General features: G+C 43.9%; 3 protein-coding genes across 10 annotated transcripts in view; all 3 read left to right on the top strand.

The window, feature by feature from the left end:
- Positions 1–5: 5 nt before the first annotated feature.
- Mon1 (vacuolar fusion protein MON1 homolog) lies at positions 6–2162 on the top strand. Its single transcript, XM_001356698.4, has 3 exons — positions 6–755; positions 825–976; positions 1045–2162. The coding sequence occupies exons 1-3, from the start codon at positions 133–135 to the stop codon at positions 1884–1886; spliced, it is 1617 nt and encodes a 538-aa protein (XP_001356734.1). The 5' UTR covers positions 6–132; the 3' UTR covers positions 1887–2162.
- A 2766-nt stretch (positions 2163–4928) lies between these two features.
- smog (G-protein coupled receptor 158 smog) overlaps positions 4929–20675 on the top strand; it is a 28527-nt gene continuing 12780 nt past the window's right edge. For 5 of the 8 annotated variants that reach the window (XM_033381060.1, XM_033381059.1, XM_033381058.1 and 2 more), the window contains exons 1-2: positions 9283–9425; positions 19553–20640. In XM_033381060.1, coding sequence (XP_033236951.1) covers positions 9419–9425; positions 19553–20640 — 1095 coding nt within the window. In that variant the 5' untranslated portion in view covers positions 9283–9418. Of the gene's footprint in view, positions 5370–9282; positions 9426–19288; positions 19367–19455; positions 19476–19552; positions 20641–20675 lie in introns of those variants that run through there. The other 3 variants (XM_033381062.1, XM_033381063.1, XM_033381064.1) reach the window with 3 other exon arrangements.
- Positions 8860–9322, top strand: LOC6902990 (uncharacterized). Its single transcript, XM_033379846.1, has 2 exons — positions 8860–9255; positions 9311–9322. Exons 1-2 carry the CDS (start codon positions 8860–8862, stop codon positions 9320–9322), a joined length of 408 nt encoding a protein of 135 aa, XP_033235737.1.

Genomic DNA, 20675 nt, shown 5'->3' with positions numbered 1-20675 from the left:
TTTAATATGTACTTTTTTTTACTGCGACACGGATCAGCTGTTTCTCGCTGCATCTCGCTGATTAAGCTGTAAACTTTTCTTTGCCAAAGAATAGCAATGATTGGATTTTTAAATATCTATTAGCAAAGCAACATGGAAATTCAGCAGACGTCCCCCAGCCTGGCCGTATCGGATACGAACAGCACTTGCGAGTACCTGGATGCAGAGGGCGAGCCGGATCCCAGCGATGTGGACAGCAATTTGTACGAGGAGGCGGATCACGATCAAGAGGCTGACCAACAGAAACATAGTATTATCTCTGCGCTACGTGACGGACTGGAGCCAAATGCTAGCTCCACCAGCGCCATCAGCCCGGAGCCAGGAAAGTCCAAGGGCCTGGCCGCATCCGTGGAATCCCTAGCCCTAAGTACTTCCACCAGCGCCAAGACGGAGGATAGCAGCAGCAGCTGCGCCGCCTTGGACGACGACCAGCACGACTATCAACACGACAGCGTGTGGCGCGGACAGAAGAAGCACATCTTTATACTCAGCGAGGCGGGCAAGCCGATCTTTTCGCTCCACGGCAACGAGGACAAGCTGGTCACCCTCTTTGGAGTAATTCAGGCCCTGGTCAGTTTCGTGCAGCTCGGACAGGATGCCATCACGTCCATACATGCGGGCGGCATCAAGTTCGCCTTCATGCAGCGCAGCTCGCTCATCCTGGTGGCCGCAACGCGCACCAACATGAGTGTGCAGCAGTTGCATCTGCAACTGGGGTGAGTGATTCACTAGAATTTAAGCGAAGGTCACAACTGATGATTCGGATTTCTCTGAGGGATTTCTAGGGATGTCTACAATCAGATCCTATCCATACTGACCTACTCACACATGACGAAGATATTCGAGAAGCGCAAGAACTTCGATCTCCGTCGTCTGCTCTCCGGTAGCGAGCGGCTGTTCTTCAATCTTCTGGCCAACGACAGCAGCAGTGCTCGCGGTGAGGCTCGATCCACATAGGATCCAGTGATCTACTATCCCCTTAATATCTCTGTCTTTCGTTTGCAGTGTCTAACAACATCTTCACATTTTTGACCAACTCTATCCGCGTCTTCCCGCTGTCGACGACAGTTCGGTCGCAGATAACCGGCGCCATACAGAGCAACTGCTCGAAGATCAAAAATCTGGTGTTTGCCGTGCTGATAGCCAACAATAAGCTGATTGCATTGGTGCGCATGAAGAAGTACTCGATTCATCCGGCAGATCTGCGCCTGATTTTTAATCTGGTCGAGTGCTCGGAGTCCTTTAAGAGCTCCGAGAACTGGTCACCCATCTGCCTTCCCAAGTTCGACATGAACGGGTATCTGCATGCCCATGTCTCTTATCTGGCCGACGACTGCCAGGCCTGCTTGCTGCTGCTCTCAGTGGATCGGGATGCATTTTTCACGCTGGCCGAGGCCAAGGCCAAGATCACCGAGAAACTGCGACGGAGCCATTGCCTGGAAGCCATCAACGAGGAACTGCAGCAGCCGTTCAATGCTAAACTGTATCAGCAGGTCTTGGGCATTCCCGAGCTGCGACATTTCCTGTACAAGCCCAAGGCGACCGCCCAGCTGCTGTGTCCCATGCTCAGGCATCCGTACAAGTCGCTGCAAGAGTTGGAGCGCCTCGAGGCGATTTACTGCGGTCTGCTGCATCGCATCCACAACAGCTCCCGGCCGTTGAAGCTTATCTACGAGGTGAAGGAGCGCGAAGTAGTGTTGGCCTGGGCGACGGGTACGTACGAGCTGTACGCCGTCTTCGAGCCGGTGGTTGACAAGGCCACGGTGATCAAGTACGTGGACAAGCTGATCAAATGGATTGAAAAGGAGTACGATGTGTACTTCATACGGAGCCATGCTACTTTCTGATCAACCTTAGCCCCCCACATTTCAACGAGTTTGCCGTGGAGAGCATTTGTATAGCTATCAAGTACATAGTGACATTGCAAATTGTGAGATAAAATATATAACTATTTTTATATATAAACAAACATCCGCCTGTTGCCGCCTAATTGTTAATGTGTCAAGCCGGACTGATGTTGTTGCGTTGCAGTTTTGACGGCGTTTATTTAACTTAACCATGTATACCATTAAAACGCATGTATGTACATTTTTATCTTAAGTAAATCCTAAAAAATAGTTAAATGTTCTTCACTCATTGTCTAGATCGATTTATACGTTCATTTGCATATGCAAATAATATTTGTTTGGGAGCAGAAGATACCTTGTTAGGTTTCCAACGACTGAACGTAATTGACTAAACGAATCGGTTATCCGATTCATCTCCGCGGCCAAGTCCCTTACGGCCCAGCGAAGTAACAACGTAATTATTGTAAAGAATGAGTTTGAATTAAAATACTAAAATAGTTTTTCTTAATTTTGTTTAATAATTTAGTACAATTTTCAGACATATACATATTCCTTCCTGGATCTTACAAAAATCCATGGTTTAATGGAGTAAATGTCGTTTTTAAAAAACAGTTATATGCGGCTCAAGCTTTTGCAACGGAAAAAACAACAACCATGCTATATCTATATTGGGTAAGGACAGGCACTATGATACTCAAATTATGTCCCGCTAACAGAGGTCGTTCGATGAGTGTTACCACCTTGTACGAATGTACCATTCACATGCGCAAAGCTCAGAGAGCGAGAGAGAGAGCGGGCGAGCGAGAGAGAGATCCTGGCGAAAACAACTTTTAGTCTCCGAAGGGGATGACCCTAAGTTTTACACCCAGTTATGCCTGGTCTAAATCCTGCTCGCAGAGCATAGAAAAAGTCCTCCTCAGTTGAGTTAAACGTGAGCTTACGCGCACTCCGCTTATGTGTGGCAGCAGCAGGAGATTCCAGTTGAACCAGTGTGCCTAACAATAAAATTGAAATCATTTTTGCTTAAATCCAAAGGAGTATGTGAAATACACACAAACAAAAAAAGAAGAAATAACCGTAATAATAGTGAAATTGCAGAATAATCAAAAAAATGCATGGTGTAATACCCATGTGCCGTTTCAACAGTTCTTTTTTGAGGGGCAGCAGGGGCTGTGCTCTCTTTTCAGCATGCGCCACGCATTTTTTGGGTGTTAAATGCTCGTGTATCTGTCGGTTTTTGCGCGCTTAGTGCGGCGGCATTAATACACGTCCCTTGCGACGCACCCACACACGCAAATATGCTGCGCTGCTTATGTATTCGTGTGTACTATGTATGCTGCTGCTACTGCCTCTGCTGCTGTTTTATGCTGCTGCTGACCCGCTTCGTTAGTTTTGCGCGCGTGCTGTCCGCCCGTTCCCGTTAAACCCGTCTCGTCGCCCGGCTACAGTGTGCAAATCATTTAATTTATGACCAAAATATATTTTTATACGCATTTCTCGTGCATTTTCCCTTCGTTTCGTTTCCATTCGTTTGGCCCAGCCATCCATCGTTAATTTGTCAGGCAAACGCTTTGTACTTCGGAGCTATCAACATTCCTCGGCAGCGTCAAAGTAGCGGCGGCAGAGCAGCGACTGCAGACTAGCGGTGGTAGCGACAGCTACAACAACAAGGAGTTCTTCCTGGCAAAAGTTTCACCTTTGTGTGCTTCACACACACATACACACACACCCAGACACACAAACACATATTCGAGGCCACAGGATGTCTTTTTGTGTATCCTAGAGTTATTTTGAAAGCAGCAGAAGAAGCAGCAGCAGCAGCTAACGCGCGCTTGTTTTGCTCTGTTAACGTCGACGGCGACGCCGTCTTTTCTTATGAGTGTACATGAGTGTATGTACGAGTATGTATGTATAAGTACAAGAAGGAATACGAGTCGCCGGCAGCGGGCAGGGTAGGAGCAGAGGCAGAGGCAGAGGTAGAGGGAGCAGCGGAAGGTGCATGCAAAAGAACCGTAGGATTCTATTTAATCCGGAAAAAGTTTCGGCGCCTCCGTTTTATGGCTCTCTTTTTTGTCTCAGTTTCTGGTTGGCTTTAATAAACTTTTTTGAGTGCTGGAATATTTTTTGTTGAAATTTTCATAATTGGTGCAAAATCTGTCCTATGGGAATTTTCATTGAAAAGCAGTGAAGGATGAGAAACCATCTCTTAGATCTGTATGGAAATCTACCACTAGGCATAAAATATATAATAGATAAATCGTCTAATCCAAAAGATCCATGAGTTAAGCATTTTTCTGAAATATTGGTCAAATATTCTCTCCAGAATAATGTTAGCGAGAAAAATTTGATTTTTCATTTTGTAATTAAATGACCATCTGTTGGCAAAGTGTGGCAAAAAACTTTAATATTTTCATTTATGGTCACCTTTTCTTGCAATTTGTTAGGAAAACTTTTTCGGACTGCAATCAAAGAAGTTTTTATTTCTTAACTTGAGGAGTATCAGATTTTTCTTTCAATTTTCTTGAGCACCAAACTTAACTCAAAATTGGTAAAAAAAAAACCAAAACAAAAACAAATAAAAATGTGCAAAAAGTTTCCTGCAAAAATTCTTAGAAATTGCAATCCTTAAAACTTTTGATTGCATACTTTGAGGAGCTGCTGGCCAGCAATAAAGATACGTACTATACATACATATATTGATTGCTTGATTTAACCGCCCGAACGTGGAGCATAAAAAATTGTTTACTTCTGTGAGCAGTATCGGAGCTTCCTTGGTAAGCCCCAGGATTTATGGTTCAATAATCAATATGGACATTTATGTTCCATGTGTGCGGCGTAATTTTTTATTGAAACGTTGTTTTGGCGGTTAAAAAAAATCCATAAATGCTTAAAAACAGTTCAACTTAATACTGCAAAATGGTTGATCGACTCGGAATAGTGTGAATTGTGAACAATGTCAACTGACTCTTTAAAAAGGAAACCATGAAGGGACGGTTTTATTTATTCTTCTCAAATCCAATTAGTCCCCAGCCAAATACACCACTAACGCAAACCGAAAATTCAATTTCAAAAAAATCAATAGAAACATGACACTACAAACGAAAATATCAACTGAAGAATGCGGCGCATAATTTAATTTTTCAACCAGAAACTATCACACGCGAAACGAGTGCGCTCTGCCATCTACCCGAGTTAAACCAGCGCTAAATCAACTGCAACAATCCCATCCAATCCAATCCAATCCAACGAACAAAAAAAAAACAAGTAGAAAACCCAAAATCAACCAAAATCAACAAGAGTTTCTGGTATTAATTTTATTTGATGCGCGCGCTCATAAAAATTTACATAGAAAGCGACACCAGCAACAACAACAACAACAGCCAGCAACCAGTCGGAAATACCCATCTACAACATCAAAACTGAATTGGTTAACCATGGAAAAGGCGTAACTGCCAACTGCTGACCCGGGCCATATAACTTTAGGTTAGTATGTCGGTCGTTTGTTGTCTTACTGACTTTCCCAGAACAGAACAGAGCAGAGCAGAGCAGAGGAAAGCAGAGCAGAGCAGAGGAAAGCAGAGCAGAGATGAGCAGAGCAGAGCAGAGCAGAGCAACCGGAATGGCGAGAGAACCATTTGCCTTTCCTTTCTTGCTTTTCGTTTTCCTTTTTGCATTCGTTTAATGTGCTCCCCGATTTGACGTATACTTTTTTGTATACCCTTTCCGATACATTTTCGATCTCTTTTAGCACATCATGTGGGAGCCTGCCCTAAACCCTCTCCCTTTAGCAGTGATATGTATGTACATATTTATCCGTTTTCAGCTCAGATCCTGGCCGCTTTGCCAAGGGTATTCCCAATTCGTTGCATCCGTGGCAGACTTTGTGCATTTTTTTTTTTGCTGCGTTGGTCGCTTGCTTGCTTGCTCGTTCGTTTTGTTTATCCTTTGGCCCTGATCAAATAGGCATCATTTGCCTGAAGGCATCTCGAAAAAGGGAAGGAAAAGGGTCGACAGCAAGACCGCGTCCGCAGCAGTGACAGCAATTTAAGCGACAGCCAGTTGATGACTGTGTTGACATGAGCGAGCACGGCTCTGATATGAAACGGAGACCCGTTCATCTCGGGCCATCATCTCGCCACGAGTCCACGAGTCGTAGGGCTATGCCCTGCGCTATATTAACCCTATTTTTCTCGTAAATTAATTACGCCCAGCAGCTGGAGAGAGACTGCAGACGGAAGCACAAGCCAATTTTTATGAAATTTAATATTCCTGCTCTGACGGGTAACCATCTGGGCTATAAGGGATTGGGCATCTATGATTGTGTAAAATAATCGCCATGGAATTTTTCAGCTATTCTATGATGGTGCCTGCCTATGGGGGTTTAAATTAAATTCCCTCAGGCCTTTCCCGTTAACTTTTACAGCACTGTCGCCGAGGAACTCGAATTTCTCAACCATATCCGGATTTCCAGTTTCCACTTCTTTAACTTTATTCCGTATATGAAATGAATCTGTTTGTGTTTAAGCAAAGAATTCTTTCATTTTGAGATGCCAAAATGGTTATTTACGTTCATTTATATTTTCAACTTGCGTCTAACTTGTGCTCCTGCCATCCCACACTCTTTTTGACATAATTTCCTACACATCCATATATCATCGGCTACTCCGACTTCCGGTTGTCGCTTTTGGCATTTGCTATTCGCCATTCCCACTGTCTATTTATAGGCGCCGCTCACGCAGACACGTCACGACTGCCTCCTGCCTCCTGCCTCCTTCTCAATGTTGTGGCACCCACCCACACAGCGAAGAAAATTGAAAAGTAAATGATGTGTTTTTCGTACAGCCTTCATACACTTCTCTAGCATGAAGACTCCATTTACATAATAGTCTTTGCAATACATACATACGTGTGTATATAAGGTATACACGACCTGAGGTGTTGAATTACAAACAAATTAGATCTTTAGATGATTTAGAAATGATTGAACTACTACGGAAATAACTGTCCTAAGATGAGTACTCAACGACATGGAAAATTTCATTGTAACAAAGCACAAAATGGCAAATGGAGCAAGGACGAAAGTTCCCACCGATAAGACCTACAGCTAGAACATAAATCCTTTTATATTTATCCTGTTTTATAGAGAATTTTATACCCTGGAAGATGGTGCTCCAATTTTGATCAGATAATCACTTCACGCCGCAGTATACAAGGTGTACTATTCGTGGTCTTTATCAGATGAAAATCTACATAAATACTAGATCTATGTCCCTTGAACGGACAATCGAATCGATTCGGCAGGATTCGGCAGGATTCGTTTCGTTCAGTCCGTTCGAATCAGCGCTTCAGCTTTCTCATAACATCGAATCGTTCTCGACAGATCCGATAAGTTCGGTTTTTTCTCTCTCACTCTTCACTCAACGAACGCAAAAAAAGCAAGCATCAAACATACGAAATACAACAACTTGAGGCAGAATATATTCTACTCCTGGAAAAGCAGAAAATCTATATTGTGTTTTTTCCCGATCTGAACAGAAAATTGCCCGTGTCAGGCGTGAACATCTCCTAATGGAAGAAGTTCCACTGTATTTACCTTCTACTCGGACGTAGACAACCAGCCACGGAACTTTGTTCTTTGTGTGGTCTCCAGGAGGGGCCTATTACTCGCTTAGCTCCACGTGCAATGCCTTAACCCCCTCACTCTCACACGCACACCGACACCCACACAAACTCGAGCACACCATAACGGGGAATTGTGGGGAATTTATTGAATTTTTATTGGATTTTTCTGCCGCGCCCACAAAAAGAAGAGAAGGAAGAGCCGGGCAGGGCATGGCAGGGCAGGGCAGGGCAGGGCAGCGCCATGCTGGCTGCTGTGTACTCGTTAGGCGTGGCATAATTCATTATGTTGACTCACTTACTCCCAACCATGCCCCCCACCCCTCGCCCGCCGCCCTGCTGCCTGTTGCCTGCCCGCCTCCACTAATGACGTGCCGCGTGCTTTGCATATTAATGTACCGCAATGCCCTGCATTCCACTGGGCACCTCGATTTATGGCTTAAAGAGCGGCCAACAGCCAACTGCATTGAATGGAATACAATTTGTACCGTTTTACTGGGTAGGCGGTGGTGGGGGCCACCCCTGCCCCCTGGCTTTCAAGGACGCGCTCTGTGATTAGCACATGGTCGGAACGGATTTCGAAGGGGAAATTATTACGCTGCAAAGATCAAAACCAGAGAGAACCGGGGCTGCCCATCCACTTAACCTCACCGCCATTCAAGGTAGTCCGTTTACCTTTTCATATCAAAGCAAATGAGAGAAGGAGAGGCGGCGCTTCTTCGCTTCGAATTTTTGGGCACTCAAATTTATGGGCGTTTTTGTGTGGGTGTGTGGGTGTGTCTGTGTGTCAGTAGTGGACCACCCTACAAATTGGTCGCTGGTGATACGAGCTTACGATTTTTGTAACTTTTGCACCTTGTCTAAAATATTGTACTGGTTCAAAGAATCACTTTTGCTGAAACAATGAACCTTTTTAAAATTGCGAATTAAATCAACACAACTACAAGACATCGGTGGACTTTCAGCTTCAATAAGAACAAAATGTTTCAATGAGAACAAAAATTTCTTAGGATTCTTATTTATCATACATGATTATATCCACAGGGCAGTGGATTGTAAGAAATTCTGATAAAAGCGGAAGGGCACGATCTAAGCAGCTCAAAATTCATGCCACTTTGAGAGTCTCTGAAGTATTTGAGTTTTGTGCAATCAAAGCAAACATCGGCTGTCAAATTTTTGTCTTTTTAAACGCAATTCCAGACAGATTTTTAGTAATCGTTTGAAAGTACACACAATAAAACTATTCTATACAATAATACAAAACGCAATCCCCGAATTTCGAAAGTAAATACGAGTAGGTATATTGGAATGGATATTACGCAATGTTTCGGCAATTAATTTATTATCCATAGCAATGGCACATTGGCTCATGGTGGGACTGGCTGCCCTGCTCTTCCTGTTCTACCAATGGCATCACTGGCGTACAATTGAGATTACTTCGAAAAGACCCATGCTACCCTCGATAGTGGTCTTCGTGGCCGTTCTGGGCCAGTGTGTGGACAGGGTTAAGATGCCCCAGTCAATCCCCAGTATGCAAGGCAGGCTATATAAATTCCTCTTCGAGCTAGTTGTATCGATATGTGTGATATACTTCGGCATGGTGGTGGTTTGGCACTTCCTGGAGTTGTTGACCATCCTGTTGCTTCAGCTAACACTGCGTAAATTTCGCTGTGTGTCGGAATCAAACTATCAGTTATACGAAGAGTTCTGGATTGGCGGCATTACACTGCCACTGTCTCTGATCATCTTGGTGACGTTGTCCAAGCACAAAATTTACAAGAGGCTACATCTGAATTGCAACACAGACACCGCCATGAAGGTCTTGAAGCGCCGGAGGGGGCCTTCGAAGGCACCCGGGATTCGATTACGTTTCAGTGAAAGAATCCGAAACAGATCAAAAAACCAATAACGGAATGTGGGGTAAAGTAAAAATGTATTTAATAAACCATCTAATACGGATATTGGTGGCTAGCGCGAGCTGCTTATCTAAACCGAACCTACACAGTATTCCCCGGAAGCTCCTGTACTTGCTGCGCTATTTGCATATCTGCTTCTCCATTTCGGATGCAAAGTTTTGCCTTTGGGCCAGAAGTTTTCCCCCGAACAAAGTTTGTCCAAACGTTGTGTTCGCCTGTCGCCTGGACGGAGGGATGGGTGGACCAGGCTTTTGCTTTGGCCTCCCTCCCAGCGGTTCTAAGCAAACGTTTAATATTCACGCTTGAGCGCGTTCCCAGGCGAGGCAGTGGGATGGCTGTGGGATGGCTGTGGGAGGGCAGTGGTATAGCAGTGGGATGGCAGTGGGATGGCAGTGGGATGGCTGTGGGGTGGCAGTGGGATGGCTGTGGGATGGCAGTGGGACGGCAGTGGTATGGCAGTGGGACGGCAGTGGGATGGATGAAAATGTGTGAGCAGTTTGACGCTTATCTATGCCTCTGCGTTTTGACCAAATTTTATTGCCTGTTTCCAGGCCAAAACGTTGCCCAGTTTCTGCTCAAGTGAACAGCATCAGTACAGTGCGGTGGCAGTTCCAGAACCAGAACCAGCGACAGTGTTATGCTCTGCCATTTAGCAATTAGCCATCCACCGAAAGAGAGAGAGAGAATGAAAGAGGGACAGAGAGAGAGAGAGAGACTGTCAGGCAGGCAGGAAGGAAGGAATACTCCACTGATGATGATAATGATGATGATGTTTGTCGACAGTAAACCAAAGTTCATTACGGACTTGTAATGATATTAATCATATGCCATGTGGTGCTAATGAAGAGGCAGCCACATCCGCCACATCCCCATTCTCAGCGGCTGCGTGCCTCGTCCGTTCTCTCCCCAGCATTTAAAGCACTTGAAATGCAATTTGGAATTACTTGTGGAACGGAACGGCCCTTGTTTACATACCCGACAACACGGGCCACATCCCCACGCCCGTCCGGACGGACTTGGGGGCTGCAATTGCTATTCCAATTCCTCCTTAACTGCTGTCTAGCTGTGTTCGTGCCGCGTTCCTGATTTCTCGGCCTGCCCTGGCCTGCAGCTCTCCTCCGGCTATCATTCAACTTTCGTGCGAACATTTGTTTTCTCTTCCTTGTTTTCCGCTTTGAAAGAAAGCTCTGGCAAGTCTAGTCCTCAATCTGCACGAATCAGCTAATTCACAGTGGTACGTGGCCATTGTGGCAAACTTTCTCATCCTTAAAGCGCAGTGCCTGTGGTTTTTCCTTTAACCGATTTTCAGACATTTTTCCATTGCCTGCGCATCCCTAGTAAAAATTGTTTACTTATCATAACTAGAGAGCTTACCTTTGCACCTCCATTCGCAAAATTCTGCCATTAGAAACTTTATTTATTTTTCTGAAGAAAGTTGCGGATGTTTTCATGCCACAGTGGCAGAAACTAGTCAATGTTCTGAGAAGTCCAGGGCCCCCATCTATGGCCCGACCAACCATCAACGGAAGTGCTCGTCGCCATTTTTAGTGCACTTCTTAAAAGTGCGCACATTTCCGTTTGGCATCAATGATTCGGACTCGGTTTTCCCCCCATCCCATTTCTGCTCTACCGCGTCTCACACCCACTCTTCCCATCTGCCACCCCATCCCCATTCAGCTATCTGTGTGTGTGTGTGTGTGTCTGCCATTCGCTTTTCCTATTTCGTTTTTATGCTTTTTTCTTCGCTTCGAGTTTTTCTGTCCCTTCTTTTCCGCTTGGCCTCTGGCTGTTTTGGCTTCACTTTTGCTGATTTTAATTTTGGTAAAAGTTGTCACATTTGATTTTTAGAAATTGTTCGGTTTTATGTGCCTGCCCCATCGCTCCGTCGGCCCATTGCCCTCCCCATCCGGTGATGGTCGCTTGTCTTTTGCTCCGCTTTTTTATGGCGCTTTTATGCTGTGCCATGTGCCATGTGCCATGTGGCTGTTGCTTTGTGTTGGGACCTACGGGCAGGGGCGTCCTGGAAAAACTGTTTGGTCAGGGCACACGGGATAAGCCATGGTGCAGAGCCTGTTGCTTGTCTTCATCCCCCCTCCCACACGATGGTCTGGAAGTTAAAACAATGGAGAAGCACAACAAATTTGGAAGAAGCAGTACTGAGGGTTTAACTAATTAGTGGAGATCGTAATTTATGTGTTTGGTTTTTGTAATGAAAAGAATGGTATGCCAGGGCTTACAACTGGATTCAAATAATTGCAGTTGTAGATTGGATTGGGGGTATTAAATGTAGTACAAATTATATAGTACGTAAATTATTATTCGGATAAATTATAGAAATATGTTTGGACTTAACTTTGTCGGTCTCTTTTTGCCATTTACAAAGTGTACATTTGAAACAACATTATTACAAAATACTTCCGACCCCCAAGTCTCCAAAGAATATTAGGAAATGTCTTTAATTAAAAGCCGCAAATAAATATAATCAAGGCATAATCATAATACCCGCAGGAAATTCAGCCACAAAGGATCCACATTCTATAGTCGGGCTAATCTGCCAAACAATTCATTCCTAATGATTCCTAATCTGATAATGTTAATATATTTAAAGGTTTCCTAATCTAATCTCAGTCAGTAAACAACTTAAACAAATTTGTGTCGCAGTTTGAGTGGCTCCCGTCTCGCCTCAGAAACCACTTTGATGACAACAATCTACGGCATTGTCCTTGATATTGTGCAATCAATCCAATACAATCCTTTCATTCTGCAGCCTAATAATGGGTTTCGTGTGCAAGTACTCTCCAGAGATAAAGGAAAGCCGAGCAGAGGGGGGAGGGGCCTAGGGTGGATATTCTGTGGGATATTTATGCACTGAAATTTCTTATGCAATTAAGTGTTGGCCTTAAAGTCGAGTCACAGCTCAGACAAGCCCCCAGACCCCCCCCTCTCAAGCTATAGACAGCGCCACGGGCCATGCCTGAGCCTCAAATGACATCCTTGCCAGCCGCTCCCTTGCCACTCGTTTTCCATGTTGCCTTGCCGCATGGCTGCACTTTGGACACACACAAACACACAGACATATATGTGCATACATATATGTGTGTGTACTTGTATATTGGATGCACGTTGTATGCCCAGGAGAAGGATCTGAGACGGGAGGCCAGCTGCAAAAATACTCGTACTCGTACCAGATGGAATGAATGAAAATAAAATCAAGTGAAATTTTCAAACTTTTGTGTGAAAAGCGAAACTGTGAAACTGGGAAAAATGGGTAACATTTGTGTTTGTAAATAGCAATCGAGACAGAAATCGCAGCGACATTTTGCTTCATGCTCCTCCAAGCGAAATAAACATGAAAATGTTCAGATACATTTTTGGGCTCAATAGATACGTACATCATACATACAGAGTGGATATGTACAGTGAAACCCAAGAGTATACGCCTCAATATGGGTGGAAGTGGGACTGTGGGAAGGTTTCCTATATAAAGGACACTGATCTGCTCAGGAAGCGACTGTCCTTTGCTAGAGCTCACACTGTATCCTACAGATATCTGTGTGTGTGTGTGCGGCTTGTGCGTGTGCGTGTGCTGAGGCCCACAACAAAGCCAATAAAAACCTATGACCTCGAAAAGTTCAATTTTGTTGCTGTATATAAACGTTGAGTGTGCTTGACAATTTTTCACTTCAAGCAACAAATTATGCCGTAGCATAACATTAGGCGCACCCACACACCCACACGCCCACGCCCCAACCCCATCCCAAGCCCCACCACGACATTTTGAAGTGAACTTTAGCCCAGAGCCCATAACCGAGTCGAGTCGAGTCCGTGCCCCCCTCTAAGCATAGTAGGATGTATGTATGTATGTATATCCCTTCGGCCGCTTGTGCGTGCCAAGCCGCCCCGCCAGCGACTTTATCTAAAAGCTCACTTAGCCCCAAGTAGGCCAAGTAGATTACAACCCAAAGAGCTGCTTGTCTATAAAGAAATATTGTGCACACACAGATGCATAGGCAGAGGATGAATGATGAATAATCGCAGTATACGAGTATGGGCCGCCATATGGTTATTTTGACTAATTTTGGGACAACATTTATTATTAGATTTCCTAGGGGGGGGAAGAGAGAATCATCCATCCATTTTGATAAGAAAATTGGGGATAACCAAGTCGTTAAGCATACGTTTTTTGTTGCGAATCCTTCAGATTATATGTATATAATTTTCTAGGAAATTGTATATAAATATTTACTGAGCTTCATTGTTGAACAGAGAAGCAGGAGGATCCAGCTACCAGACGCGTTCTGCTGTTATTAATGAGAAGAAAATTAATTGAAAATAAATTGTATTCCAAGTGCTTAAATCAAAGCCTCCACACATTGCGTATATTTTGAGTACCGAGTCTCGATTACGCACACAGGCAAAATACACTTTGTTTTTGCATTCTCGGTCCGAGAATATCTGGACCTCTGTCCTGTTGCTATGAAATGAAACCCGTCTGCTATGACACCTGGAAAGCTGGCTGTCGTATCAAAGCTGTTTGTTGCGAAACTCTAGCCAGCTATTAGCTATTATCTGCACATCCATTATCTTCGCTACTGGCTCTAATTGAATAAAATCCAACAAAAATGGGCAAAACACAAATTGTAAGACGCTCATGAAAGCAACACCGAAACTTATTTAAAACTCGATTATATAGACATTGTCAGGCTTTTAATGATATAAACATTTTCCGGGGTGGTGGGAGCACTTGAGTAAATTGCGCATGTAAACAGTGGCACCCCCACCCCCCCCTTGCCGAAAAAAGTGGGCCATCGTATAACGAAATACTCGCAAAGTGGGGCGCCAGACCCTGAAAAGTGATTAAAATGATTGTTGTACAACAATGTCCATGTCCGTGTCCTTGTAAGGGTTTTGCACCCCCCCTCCTCCTCCTCTCCCTGCCCCCAAGCATTGCCAAAAAAAAATAGCGCGCCATTACAGGGTTGCTGTTGCTATTGCCATAGCTTCTTCTTTTTAGTCTTCTTTCATTTTTGGTGTACGAGTATCTAGGAAAAAGCCTAATTGGAAAAGTGTTTTGGGACTGGCACTCGAAGCTTTTAGCTGGAAATGCCTGACAAAGGCTCAGGGGAAAGCGATTTCAAACGTTGTTGTCTGATTTGTTGGCTTTTCGGTGGAAAGGAAGGCCAAGGGGCTGGAGGCCGGTTGCCAGGGGGCGTGGGACTGAGGCAAAGCACAGCTGCTTGAGCTTATTTAAGCAAAACAGGACAAAGGAATGCGAATGCGAATGCGACCGGCGAACAATTTGTCCTCGACGTTGTCAGCGGCACTCACTCGAGTCCTCTCTCTCGCTCTGTTTCTGTTTCTGCTGTTCTTGCAATTGCTTTGCTTGTTGCTCTCCCATTGTTTAATTGTTAACCGTTTCTCTCAATGTGTGTGTGTGTGTTTGTGTGTGTGCCTTTGTTGCATTGTTTGATTGTTTCACGCCCCCGCATTGTCTCCCTTCCTGTGCGTGTGCGAAATAACATTTGTCTAATGAAAAGCTCTCTGCGAGGCAGGTCTTTCTTGTCTTTCTGTGTTTCTGCCATTCATATGCCGCCCTCTCTCGGGCCACCCCACCCCACTCCCTATTCTCTCTTCACTCTTCACCCCTTCATTCTCCTTCGCTCCGTCTGGCTTTTTGTCTATTTTTAGCTCATTATTTTGCGCTAAGGGCAAATGTTGAGCCGGCCACAAGACATTTCATGTCCGGACACGCCTCGAGCTTCATCTTCACTCAAATTGATGAGCCACAACTAAGACCGATGCAAACATGTGTGCATGTATGTACATGTGTGTGCGTGTGTGTGCGTGTGTGTGTGTGTGTTCTGCTGGAATATTTACATATGTACATATTTGAGCTGAATAATAAAATATTTCTAAAATGTGGCCTCGGGTTTTTCGTTGTTGCACACTAAACCAGGACGTCAGGTTTTCTTATATTTAAATTTATATTTCGCTATGCTTTAACTTTAATGTTATTAAGAACAAATAATTGCGCGTTGGCTCGAGAGAGACTTTGGACCCGAATATTTAGCGTCGATCGCTGTTCTCCCTCTCTTTGTTCGACGGCCGCTTCTCTCTCTTACTCTCTCTCTCTGTTAGTTGCTCTGTTAACTCTATAGCAGGAAAAGAGTCTACTCTGTGGATCTCACATTTATTGCCTTCAATTGCTATTTTTCTTGGTAACAAATTAGCCAAAAATATTTTCTGTGTGGGAATTTATGAATTGGGAAGCAATAACATTTTGAAAATTAAATAATAATTTAAACCATAATTTATTGAGTTGTTTTACGCCACTTTGTGGTACGGAACACACGTATAATTTATGATACTATTACCATTGCTAATAGCAATATAATTTATAAGTCTAAGCCCGCATTGGGGGACTCTTTCATAGAAATACACTTCAAAAAACACAAAGAGTGTCGAAAACTAATTGGTTAATCTTATTGCTATGATATTTGACTGATTTTCTCGAGGATTTCATTATGAATGTCTGAATACACACATTCACAGAAACGAAACCCTCCAAATGAAATCCTACTTCAAGTGTTTCATTTTCATTGTGCGATAATTCTCACCCAATTTGTTTTGTCGATTTACTAATAGAATGTTGTTGGATTTTCTCCGCAAACGAAAACATAAAATAATTGACCGAAAAGCATGAATATTCATCTATTGAAATATCTCTCCGGCCGTGCATCTGCCTCTGGCACTGGCTCTGGCTCCGGCTCTGGCTCTGCTGTTGTTTGCCCATGGAAATTTGCATGTTTGAGATGTCACAGCGATAGACCTCAACAAATCAAACTCGGAATTGAAATGTAAAGCTCTGGGAAAGTGCAAACGATTTGGGATTTGGCCGCAAACAAACTGTGCAATTATGTTGCAACCAGCAACTGGCAAACTTGCAACGTGGCCAGACCAGGACAGAACAGGACAGACCAGGCAGGTGGCAGGTGGCAGGCAGCAAACAGACAAACGACAAGACAGCAGAACATGACACAGAATGGCAACCGAAATCTGGTTAATTGAAAAACTGTATGTAGACCCTCTTCATACATGGGCATGCATAGATACAGACACAGCGATACAGATACAGCGATGTACTGGTACATGCATCCTCGCATCCTTGCCGCATTAGCTGCAGTTGAGCGGAGTGTCAAGGTGAGGCCAGGTGAGCTCAGCCAGGCAGAAAACAGCCAGCCACTCAGCCAGCCAGCCAGCAACGCAAACAGAAGACTAACTGTGAAGAGGTGGCATAGATCGATAGCGACGACTGTTGGGACATCCTCTAAACGGATTCTTATGTTTTTTTAGAGGCCGTCTTTGTGGGGAAGGGATTTAATTGAGACAAGACTCTCCTCATAGCTGGCAGCACCAAAACCTTCTAAAAATCCTCGTGGTATTTATGTCCCGCCAAAAGGGAACATTTGCCTTCAGTCGAATCTTTAAGATGGTTCATAGATCTCAGGGCTCGCTAAATAGGCAATAGTTCGATAATGGTACTCGTAATATCCATGTATTTATCTAGTTCCAACAAAGCTACGTTGTATGGACCCCTCATCCTACTCTCCTAGGAAATCTGCTTAGAACCTACCCAATCGAAAGCGAATAGTACCCTATAGACATACAGAAAGAAAGAGCAAAGCTTGCCTCTACGCACACCCAAATATACCCAGGAGTACCAGGTATTCCGACAAAAAAAAAAAAGAAAATCTCTTGGCAATGCGAGAGTATAGTTTTCCAGGTATCCCTCCCCTGCCCTCCGCCGGCTGCTCCTGGCATCTGGCCAAATCACGTAATCACAACTTGTTTATGGCGCATGTGCCAACTGTCTCCGACTGTGCCTGGCCTTCAGTCCTCCAATCCAAAAAAGGAAAACACAAAAATAGAAACAAAAAACAGGAGCCTCCACCGCTTGCAGTTGCAATGAAAATTAATTTCAATTAGCGGAAATTGTTTTTACACCTGTTTGCCTTCCAGCACGTCGCACTTGTCGAAGTGGTTTGGCCAATTTGCGGCCTGTCATCGCATTGATGGGCTACGTATTTGGCTGGCTGGTTGTTTGGCTTTCCAGCTAGATATTCTCTTACCACCCCCCCTCCCTCCTGCATATCCTTGTTCTTCTTATTCATAAATCGGATTGAGAGCCACAGACAATTGTAGCATACCACCAGGCGACACTTGAGTGCCGTGGCAAGTGCCACGCCCAGTCCCCAGGGTCCACGTAACTGACTAAGCGACCGCTCTTTTTTCCCACTGTCGGTGGATGGAAATGGAAATGGTGAAGGTTAGGACAAGAGGGAAAATCGCATACAACATTTGTGCGGAATGAATAATTTAAAGTGGTTTAATTACATTACATCAAAAGCCACCACAGTCGGACACGCACGCACAAGTTGATTGCAGTATCAGGAAACAATGCTTAACGAGTTAGTAGGAAAATTCGTTAGCAGATAATACTAGATGATGCATATAATAATAGTGGAGGTTTTCTACATCCAATTTAACTGGATATAGGGCTATGTCTAGGAGAAATAAAAAGAATGTAGCATCAGTAATACCCTGAACAGATATCATTTACTTTGGTCACATATTCACCAAATGTTATTATATTAAAGATACGATAAAGTTCATCTAAAGTTCTCAAAGAGTTAAGCTCATTCTAATTTATTCATTCACCGAAAATGTATTCTAAATATAAATGATTTGCATTTTTTCTTCATTTAAATGTCTGGACCCTATAATGAAACCAAACCGAAATCATGCCTTACACTCTCTTTTATTAAGCTGCATATTTAAGAGTACTCTTATGGTCGACTTCTCCGTTTTTCGTCTATCCTCTACCGTTTTCCCTTCAATCAGGGACCTCCAAGAGCAGCAACAACGATTTGAAAAGGTTTCTCAATTAAATTCCAATTGGCGCTGCCATGAAATTTGTCCAATTGGCCAGAGCTCTGGGAAATAGAATTTCACGTTCTATTTTCTGGTTCTATTTCTGGCTGAGAGTCTGCTCGTAGTGGGAAATGCACTTGATGGAAAGGCAATCAACATAAATTCGTTTGCTGAATGCAGTTACAGCTAATTGATCGAGCATATAGCAGTCGGAAAATATTGAACTGACAAACATTTGACGACAGTTCTTGTGGAACGTTCAAGTAAATCACTCTGTAATAATTGGAAATACAAAGAAGCAATACCTTAATACCATCTGAACAAAAAACACCAAGTAAAGTCGCTCGTAAAGAGAGGGTGAAGGGGGCACAAGGCGGAAATGCAGTGGAATATCTAAAATATATTTACCAGATCTTTAAGAGCCACACAGTAAAAATATTAAAATAGCGAAAATTCAAATCTCAGACCTTTTAATGGACGCAATGGATTCCAAAGTTCAGGTTATAATTTTTAGATATTTTGAAGGAAATATTCAAATATTAAAATAATATAAAATAGTATTTGAATATTTATATGGATCTACAAAATCTTAGTTAAAGGAATGAGTAAAATAAAAGAATGTCTTGTCAGAGATCGAGGGACAGGGTGCTCTTCTTCTTCTTGCATTTTGTCGTGCCTGGAGTGCAATAAGTTGTGGTTAAGTCTTTCTCGCTTCAAATCTATTTATAAACTCCTCGTGCCCGCCTCTCTTAGATCACGCCATACCCGACACAGAATTGCATTATCCAATCGCTCTCTCAGCATTTCCCTTTTGATCTTCCACTCTCTCTCAACAACATCACCGCGCCACACTCGGCTGAGCCGACTCTTTTCGGCTCTCAGGCCTCGCTCTCAGCAGAAATACGAATTGAGGGAAAAATAGATAACTCTATTGCGTAGTTTCTGTCTTATTTATTAATGCTCTACATTTCTGATATACAGACTGGCGGTCGGACAGTGGTTTCTATGTCAGAGGTTCAAGGAATACCTGAATACATTATGAATAATCTTACACGAATCATACATATGCACTTACATATGTGCCGACAGTAATTACAAACATACATAAATCATTTATTTAAAAGTGTGTAAATATGCGTACCTAACTTATTGATTTATTTTCTGTCGAAAACTAAACGAAACTTTTTCTCAATTTCGCAGATGAGCGCGCTTCTGTGCCACAATTTTGTTGTACACCTGCAGAAGCTGCCACGCCCACGACGAACATCCCCCCAACCTCCGAGAACAACGCGAAAGACAAACAAAACAAACTCAAATTCAAAAGCAACATCAGTGATATGGAAATGTGCATAGAGAAAAAGGCAAAAAAGTCGAAAAAGTCAAAAAATGAAACAGCTGAGAGTTCAATGCAGGAGCAGCAGCAGCAGCGACAGCAGCAAAGCAACAAAGACAACAATTATCAAAAGAAATGCCACCAAAATCAAACGAAAACTCAAGGAAGGCAAACACATAAGAGCAAAAGCAACAACAGCAAAAGCAGCATCAAAAGCAGCAGCGACTGCAGCAGCAACAACAACTGCAACAACAACAACAACCAAAGAGATCGAGACCACCTGAAAAAGCAACAACAAAACCAACGAACAACAAAACCTACAACAAAAGCCACATCAACAAACGGCAGAAGCGACGCCAACAGGAGCAGCGCCGTCAGCAGCAGCATCATCATCAAAAGCAGCAAAGTCAACGCCAGCGGCAACGTCAGCAGCCACACCACCAACAACAGCAGCAACAACAACAGCAGCCATTGCTGCACACAATTAAACACGCTCTATTTGCTGCTGGTGCTCTTAATAGTTGGCCTCGCCCACCACTCAGCCACTGCCTCCCCCTACGAGAGCAGGCGTGATGCTCTTTTGGCCTACTATAAACGCGCACACCTTCAGCAGCAGAGTGTCGCCCGCGGGGCTGTCGCTGTCGCTACCTACGAGGGGGGACCGTCACAGTCCCAGGAGGAGTACCATTTACACGATGCCTCCGCTGTGGATTTTGATGAGCTAACGCCCACAGTCAGCGTTGTCTCTGCTCTGACTCGGGCAGAGCGTTTGCGTAAGCGAAGCCCCCTTCCAACAACGCTATCAACTGCCAGCACAACAACAACTGCATCGGAAGCAGCAGCAATAACAACAGCAGAGTCCGCAGCGGAAGCATCCAGCAGCAGCAGCAGCAACAGCAAAAAGCCAGAAGAGAAATGCGATCCAAAAGTATTGGAAATGGTGCCCGATGAGCCGGTAAGTGTTTGTCAAAAAAAAAAAAAAAAACACTT

This window comes from Drosophila pseudoobscura, chromosome 4 (genome assembly GCF_009870125.1).
Source record: "Drosophila pseudoobscura strain MV-25-SWS-2005 chromosome 4, UCI_Dpse_MV25, whole genome shotgun sequence".
NCBI classification, from domain to species: Eukaryota; Metazoa; Arthropoda; class Insecta; order Diptera; family Drosophilidae; genus Drosophila; species Drosophila pseudoobscura.
This window is presented reverse-complemented; position numbering and strand designations above follow the sequence as displayed.